We start from the raw sequence: 8,857 nt of genomic DNA, 5'->3' as shown, positions 1-8,857 counted from the left end.
TATACATGGTGTTGTCAAATTATTTAAAAAGTAAATATTTGAATTTCAAGCCTGTGACTGTCTCTGTGTATTCTTGTATATTGGTGTGATGGTTGTATGTGTACAGTCTGTATTGTCAAAGCAGTCTCTGAGTGCAGCTGTGCTGTCCTCTGACCACACCCGTAACTGTTTTGAAACCGGTTTGATGGCTTTTACCCTGGCTCTGTAAGCTGGTTCCAACAGAACAGTGAGGTGATCAGAAGGCCGATGTGGGGGAGGGGGGACCTTGTAAGCTCCCTTGAAGTTGGTATAGACAGTCTAATGTGTTTTTTCCCCTGGTTGGAAAATCGACATGCTGATATTTTTAGGCAGCACAGTTTTTAAGTTACGTGTTGAAGTCTCCAGCTACGATGAGAAGGCCGTCTGTGTGCTGTCTGCTGCTGCTCACTGATGGCTCTGTACAGTTCACCGAGTGCCTCCTCTTTACCCTCGCTACTGGGGTTAGGCGGGAGGTAAACACACCACAAGAATCGCTGTAAACTCCCTCGGCAGTAAAAAGGACGGCATTTTAGAACCATAAATCCACCAGTGGCGAGCAGTGTTGGTTAACAACAACAGTATCTCGGCACCAAGCGTCACTGGTGTACACACACACCCCGCCGCCGCTACTGCCCCATAATAAGAACATTTGAGAAATAACAGATCATGAAAAGAAAATCTTTCTAATAAATTAACCTCTTCTACACCGCACCCCCGATATCGGGGGGAAAAAACGCGTCATCTCAAGTCAAGTCAAGTCAAAGTCAAAGTCAGCTTTATTGTCAAGAATTCTACATGTTTGTACATCCAGAAATCTCGAAATATCGTTCCCGCAGTCCTACAGTGTGACATATATACATCAACAAAAACAAAAAGGGCCTAGATAAACGTGGTATACATTAAAGTGGACCTATCATGCTATATTTAAATGATATATTGTAGGGCCATACCTATATAAGGTATATATTATTAGGGCTGTCAGTTACGCGTTAATAACAACAACAAAAAAATTAACGCCACTAATTATTTTAACGCGATTAACGCATGTGTATTTTTTGTCCTCGCCCGCCCCGTAGTTTCAGAGCGCATCGAGTTTAAAATACCATCTACAAGCTGATGGCTGACAGCCCCGCTCCTGCCGCCCGTTTGTGGCAGACCCACACTTCCACGCTCACCGGCAGGCCCGGACTGGCCATCGGGAGAGACCGGTGAGGGTTCGTGTGTATGTGTGGCGCGAGGCGAGGCACACCTTACGTGTTTGTTGTTGTTGTTAGCATCTGGTGCTAGCTAGCTGCGCTAACGGATATAAGGAGCTGTTTCAATGAAAACAGAGGAGCGACATTTTTGCCGACCAACTGCGCAGAGCCACTTCACTTTATGCAGGTAGCCAGACAGTGGGACATATTGTACGAAAAGTCCGCACACTCAGCACGGATAGTGCGCGCAACATGATTGCAGCGTCCAGGCAGCACCCGATCGAAGGCATATATGCCTTGAGCTGCACATAGCTCCAATGATCCATCACAGTAGTCTCTCCACACACACACACACACTACACCACAACACACAACCCCACACACACACACACACACACACACCACACACACACACACACACACACACACACACACACACACACACACACACACACACACACACTTTGTATTGTATTATTGTATGAGAGAGGTTCCAGGTTGAATTGAGGCGAATATTTGTAATGTTCAGAGGTTGTTGTGTTTAATATTCATGAGAATATTTGTCATTGTTCAAATGATAATAAACAAACATATAAAGCATATTTGTCCACTCATATGTACATAAGAGTATTAAAAACTTGAAAAATATCCCTCTAAGGTACATTTAGAACAGTTAAAAAATATGCGATTAATTTGCGATTAAACACGATTAACTATGGACAATCATGCGATTAATCGCGATTAAATATTTTAATCGACTGACAGCCCTAATATTTATACGTTTCTGTTTTCAAAATACCAAACAGATCATGCATTTTAGCCATGCCTCATTTCGATCTATGTGCTGTTTGCTGTCTACGGGTCTGATTCTGCTGACCACGCCCCCCTGCAGGAGAGGGGAGCCGCTCTGATCAGCTGCTGGGCTGTCAGAAGAGGGGGAGAAAAAGAGATCTCCGTCCTCCGTGTTTTATTATATAGAGTCGTTATTCATTTGTTTTAAGCTCAATAAATAACAAAGAAGGACCTTTGACCGGCACTTTTCTAATTTTGTCCGGAAGATTTAACTTTAACGGACATCTTGACCGGCGAAAGAAACTGAAACTGAAACTCTGCCGCACGGTCCCCTCGTTCCTTGGAAGAGGCGGAGAGGTGGGTGTTTGTCATCTGCTGGTGGACTAACCGGAGAGAATTACAGTGCTTGCCTCGACGGGGAGGGATTGCATTGAATTAAAGCAGCGGGAGCAACGCTGCCTCGGGGAGGGAGAAAAAAAGCCACAGCGGAGAATAAACAGAAGGGTAACCATGGTAACTATGGGCGGGAAGTCTTCTTCGCTGCTTTTGTGGCAGACTACAGCGCCACTTACAGGCCTGCTGGCATATGTACTACAGCGTCTCCAGCGCTTTCGAGCGGCAATGGCCGGCCGTGGCCCAACCCCACATTCCCCTGATAGGTGGAGAGTTGGCCCAATAGCCGTAGCGCCACTTCTGTGACGACATAGAAGTGTTCAAATCTGTATCAGTTTTCATCAGATCCGTTGCAGCCCCTTTTTCAGAGATTTGGGTATGGAGGAAAATAGAGAGGGTTGTGTTTTTTGACACTTGGTGAGTTCCCTGGAACACCGGGGAAACATATTCATGTATAAAAGACGTACAAAAGTGCATTTTGCATGATAGGTCCCCTTTAAACAAAACAAAGGGCCTAGATAAACGTGGTATACAGTTTAAAATGTTAATAATTATTTAAAGTGTTCAAAGTACAGTTTCAGTGCAGTAGCAGCGGAGATGGGCAGAAAAGTGACTGGTGCTGGATGAGGGAGGTTGGTTGTGTGTGTGTGTGTGTGTGTGTGTGTGTGTGTGTGTGTGTGTGTGTGTGTGTGTGTGGTGTGGTGGTGTGTGTGTGTGTGTGTGGTGTGTTTGTGTGGTGTTGTGTGTGTGTGTGTGTTGTGTGGTGTGGTGTGTGTGTTGTGTGGTGTGTGTGTGTGTGTGTGTGTGTGTGGTGTGTGTGTGTGTGTGTGTGTGTGTGTGGTGCTGTGTGTGTGTGGGTGCTGTGTGTGTGGTGTGTGGGTGGTGTGTGTGTGTAGGTGTGTGTGTGTGGTGATGTGTGTGTAGTGTGTGTGTGTGTTTGTGTGGTGTGTGTGTGTGTGTGTGTGTGTGTGTGTTGTGTGTGTTGTGTGTGTGGTGTGTGTGTGTGAGCATCCTGACCGCCTGGTGGAGGACGGCGGTTCCTCAGCCTGGCGGTTGCCCCAGCTGAGGAACCTTCTTCCTGAAGGCAGGCGGCTGAAGAGGCTGTTGGAGGGGTGGGTGGAGTCACCCGCAATGCTGAGTGCTTTTGCGGGTGATGTATATGTCCTGTAGTGAGGGGAGTGAGGCAGCCGATGATCCTCTGGGCAGAGTTCACTATGCGCTGCAGGGCTCTTGCGGTCGGCGGTGGTGCAGCTTCCGCAACCACAGCGTGATACAGCTGCTAAGGATGCTCTCGGTGGCGCCTCGGTAGAAGGACAGCATTGATGGGGGGTGATGCTCCGGCTCGCTTGAGCTTCCGGATGAAGTACAGGCGCTGCTGGGCTTTCCTCGCTAGTGCAGTGGTGTTGTTTTTTCCAGGTGAGGTCATCAGTGTTGGTCACACCAAGGAATTTGGTGCTGGTCACCTGCGTCACAGCAGCGCCGGGGGAAAAAACGCGTCATCTGAGGAAACAGTGTCTGAGGGCATCTTAATATTTAATAAACTATGAATGTTTTATATCCATGTAAAGGGAAGAAACTCATCTAACTGATCATTTGAAAAAAAAAAATCAAAATAAACCCACAATGCTAACGCTGAGCCTCTGAATTAGCAACGAGCGAAAAATGCTAACAGATTACTGCACCGGAATTCACTCATAAAACCTTATTATTTTATCTTTTTTGCACATCCAACACATCGTTTCACATCGTGAGGTGACACAGAATCGATGGGTACATACATTATCACTCTATGATACGAACTTGCGACTTTATAAACAAAAACAGACATCAAAACATGTGGCGCTAGGTAGCTAAAAAACGCTAACATGGCTTACCTGTGTCGTAGTCTGGTCAAAAGTGGTCTTCAATGGCATTAAAACGATAAAAACCGCTGCTGAAGTTAATCCATAGGTTAATCCAATGTGTCTGTGTACCTTTGAAAATTATTTCTGATAATCCATAAACAATAACCTGCTTTTTCCGTTCCAGATGTCAGAGTATAGGTTCGCTCTGATTGCAAAACTGCATGCGCGAAGCCCCCACGCTTTTTTTTATACCATGTGTGTGAGTGGGGAGATTCCCCTTCGATTCTATTGGCTCTAACGGTCAGAAAGAGATGTCAATCACCAAAATCGACCAATGGGTTTCCAGAAGAAACGGTAAAACCCCCATTTCCCACCCAAATAACCTCAGAGGTGGAGTTTGTTTTTGTTTTTTACTTCCGGATGTGAGTTTGTGTGTGCTCAGGATGAGTTTGGCTGTTTTTCGCTGTGTATCCTAAACAAGGAAACAACACCTCCACGGAGCTCAGCGCGATTCACAACGCCCCCACCCAATGTGAGTTTGGAAAAATGCACCAATATAAATCTATTTTAGTAGACCTCAACAATGGAATTATGATCAGTGGAAATGGCCATGACACCTCTCCTTAAGTGCTTTGACAAAAAACCCATTAAAAAAAACGTCATCTGTGGAAGCCGTAGTACTGTAAAAAGCCAATGACCAATCATTTTAGCTGGCCCGGGCTAAAATAACTGGATGGCCTACCTGCCTGTCAGCCTTCCATCTGTGCACAAATCTTATCTCGTGCCCCTCATTGGTCATGTGCGCGTTCGTGTGTGTTGGAGGAGGGGCTCTGTGAGGAAGTGGCAGATTTTTTCCGGTTGTGTATTTTCAAATTCTAGCGCACATCGAGCTGGTTTCTCCAAAATTACCTACCCCACCCTTTAACACAGAGGGAAATCACGATAAAAATACATGTTACAAACAACAGTTTAATCATCAAACAAGTGCAAATACAAAGCAAACTATAAACCTAAATACAACCGTTCCTGCTGGCCAGATCTGCACTGTGCATCTCCCTCAGGACTGTGAGGTGCTCCTCTCCTCGTTTCCTCTTGCCTGGAAGACAATAAGATAAACCTATTTTTTTAAATACACCGTAATTCATGGTTGTGCATAGCAGCAACAGCAATAAGAATGAAAAACACAGGACAGGTACAGGTCACGTAAGGATATAAGAATAACATGTATAAGTATAAACAGAACAACGGTAAGGATGAACTAAAGACGGTTTCTGGCCCTAGATTGTTTACAATGATTGTGAAAGTGAATTACATTATGTCCAGCCTGTTGATAATGAATATAAATATATGTATACATATGTAGTATGAGTATGTACAAATATACAGTCATGAAGTAAATGGATAATTACAAATGAATATAAGTATGAATAATTATGAGACCAGTTTAAAGTGCAACAATACTTAACAATGAAGAACATACAAGAATATATTAGGATGTCACACACAATTTTACGAGCTGCAACATTGATAGTGATTCTTACTACTTACTACTGGTACGTTACTTACTTGTAACAGAGCATTTCCACACATTGGTATTGCTTATTTTACTTACTGACGATGATCTAAAGTTTAAAAAAAAGTCACAATTCCAGTCGTTTTGCCATGCCTATTTCTTACTTAACTAGAAAACTGGACGTAAACAATGGTACATATGGTGTTAGCAAACAATAGCTCTTGCTAATGCTATCTGTGCTAACCGTAGCTCTTCGGGGCTCCATAAAAGCATGGGTTGTCGAACATAAATGTACGGATAAAATAGGCATGTTTGTAAGAAATGAGCTTTACAATCGATAGGGACACAACGCTTTCAAGCAAAGAACAGAGCGTTAGCAAAAACGTACCATCCTGCAGCCGTTGCCGAGTCCAAGCGTCGTTTCGTGTTGCGACGTCGAGCTCCCGCTGTATTTTTTCATCCGCAACGAGATGGAGTAACGTCTGTACCTCGTCAAAGGACCACGGCGTGTTTTTTTTGTTGCTGCCATTTCTGTATGGATTTGTTTAACGGTAGCTTGTCTGTTTTAAAAATGGTGCTTATGCAACGCTTGGGGACTGTCTCGCGCAACGATTTTGATGATTCTCTCTGACCAATCAGCAGTCGGGAGTGTTTACGTCACTAGTTTAGCATATTCAGCTCGGTTGTTGGCTCGGTAGGAACCTCGATTTTCGAGGACCAGAAAAAAAGTAAAAAAGTACCCGTGAGCCAGAACTACCCCTAGTGGAAAAGCAAAAAAAAGCGGGCCGGGCCAAACTAAACCGTGCTAAGCCGTGCTAGGTTCTGCAGTGGAAAAGCGCCAAAAGTGAATTTCAGTGAAGTCATTAGAGGAGGGGGAGGGGAGCCATGACTGACTGTATACTCCTGTCTGCTGTGTTTTCAGCTTCACTCAGAGACAACATGGCTTCCAGGTTAGAGGAAGATCTCTGCTGTCCGGTCTGTCAGGAAGTCTTTAGAGATCCTGTCATCCTGTCCTGCTGCCACAGCTTCTGTAAAGCCTGTCTGCAGAACTGGTGGGATGGGAAAGAAGTAGAGGAGTGTCCAGTTTGTAGGAAAAAATCTTCAAAGGACTTCGTTCTTAACTTTGCTTTAAAGAACCTGTGTGAGACCTTCTTACTGGAGAGAGATCAGAGATCTCCAGAGGCTCTCTGCAGTCTGCACTCAGAGAAACTCAGACTCTTCTGTCTGGACCATCAGCAGCCAGTGTGTCTCGTCTGCAGAGATTCAAAAACACATAAAAACCACAGAATCACACCCATCGATGAAGCTGCACAGGGTCTCAGAGAGGAGCTCCAGAAGTCTCTGCAGCCCTTTCAGGAGAAACTGAAGCTCTTTGAAGAAGTTAAAGTGGAGTTTGATCAAACAGCAGGACACATGAAGGTCCAGGCTCAACACACAGAGACGCAGATTAAGGAGCAGTTTAAGAAGCTTCACCAGTTTCTAGAAGAGGAAGAGGAGGCCAGGATGGCTGCACTGAGGGAGGAAGAGGAGCAGAAGAGGAAGATGATGGAGGAGAAGATGGAGGCTGTGAGCAGAGAGATAGCAGCTCTTTCACACACAGTCAGAGCCACAGAGGAGGAGCTGAGAGCTGAAGACGTCTCCTTCCTGCACAACTACAAGGCTGCAGTGGAGAGGCTGCAGCGCCCCCTGCTGGAGGAGCCACAGCTGCCCTCAGGAGCTCTGATAGACCAGGCCAAACACCTGGGCAACCTCAGCTTCAACATCTGGAGCAAGATGAAGGACATGGTGTCCTACTCTCCTCTCATCCTGGACCCAAACACTGCTCATCCAGACCTCATCCTGTCTGAAGATCTGACCAGAGTGAGACTAGGAGAGAGACAGGAACTTCCTGATAATCCAGAGAGGTTTGATCATTACAGCCTTGTCCTGGGCTCTGAGGGCTTTAACTCAGGGACTCACAGCTGGGATGTCCAGGTTACAGACAGTACAGACTGGTCACTGGGTGTGTCAACAGAGTCTGTCCAGAGGAAGGGAGACATAGAGTCTGGATTATGGGGAATAGGTCTCTATAAAGGTGAATACTCAGCACGGTCACTACCAGCTCCATCCACTCCTCTCAGCTCGCAGAAGAAGCTCCAGAGGGTCAGAGTGAATCTGGACTGGAACAGAGGAAAGTTGTCGTTCTCTGATCTTGACACTAACACACACATACACACCTTCACACACACTTTCACTGAGAAGATGTTTCCATACATTTACAGTCGGGAGGAAGTGAAGATATTACCACTGAAGGTGTGTGTGACAGTGGATCAGAGCAGGTAGAGATCAACAGGATCATTATATCTATGATGATCATCTCTTAAAGGGATCATTCACTGACCTCTGAACCTGTCCTCCTGCTGTCTCTTTATTCTAAACATGTTTTTATTCTTGTTGTTATTGAGTTTGATAATCTGCTTTTTGATCATACTGTCAACCTTTATTAAATTGAAACACGTGCATTTAGCTGACACTTTTATCCAAGTAACATCATGTTCATCAAATATGCTGAACTGCTTCCTTTAGAGGAAATAAGAGATATATATTCTTTACATTTGAAATGATCTCACCCAGATTCAGATCTTTATGTCAGGTTATAGTTCAACCTTCTCTGTTTTATTGATTCTATGTCGTTATAAATTGTTAATTTGTTATTTGTGCATGATGGGAAAATAAATAAATAATATGTTTAATCCAACTGCGAGTTTGAGCAGCGAATCATTTATCAGATCCAAAATAAAATGCATTTTTTATTAGTTTTATTACATGCAATTTTAAACTTGTATAATCATATAAAACATACAGAGTTACTGGGTTTAAATTAACTCCCTGACAGACCTCTTCGTCAGGGAATAAAATAAATGTTTTAAAGAGATTTCTAAGTATTTAAATACAGAGTAAATGTTAAACCCAGTTTTCCCAGGAGAAGCCTAAACAGAGAGGACGACCCATTGCTGTTCAGCGTGGATCATCAAATGCACACGTTTATTAACTCTAAAGGATTTAATCTCAATCTAAAATACTGATTTCTTGGCAGCGGTGTGTTATCGAGTATTAACAAC

The 8,857-nt window shown here is 44.3% G+C and overlaps 1 protein-coding gene across 2 annotated transcripts in view; it reads left to right on the top strand.

The window, feature by feature from the left end:
• Nucleotides 1-8,493, top strand: part of LOC117478831 (nuclear factor 7, brain-like) — a 29,109-nt gene extending 20,616 nt beyond the window's left edge. For both annotated transcript variants that reach the window (XM_034125739.1, XM_034125740.1), the window contains exon 2: nucleotides 6,679-8,493. In XM_034125739.1, the coding sequence (XP_033981630.1) occupies nucleotides 6,696-8,078 (1,383 nt within the window). In that variant the 5' untranslated portion in view covers nucleotides 6,679-6,695 and the 3' untranslated portion in view covers nucleotides 8,079-8,493. The remainder of the gene's footprint in view (nucleotides 1-6,678) is intronic.
• The last annotated feature ends 364 nt before the right edge of the window (nucleotides 8,494-8,857 follow it).

The sequence above is a fragment of the Trematomus bernacchii genome, unplaced genomic scaffold (genome assembly GCF_902827165.1).
Source record: "Trematomus bernacchii unplaced genomic scaffold, fTreBer1.1, whole genome shotgun sequence".
In the NCBI taxonomy this organism is placed as follows: Eukaryota; Metazoa; Chordata; class Actinopteri; order Perciformes; family Nototheniidae; genus Trematomus; species Trematomus bernacchii.
This window is presented reverse-complemented; position numbering and strand designations above follow the sequence as displayed.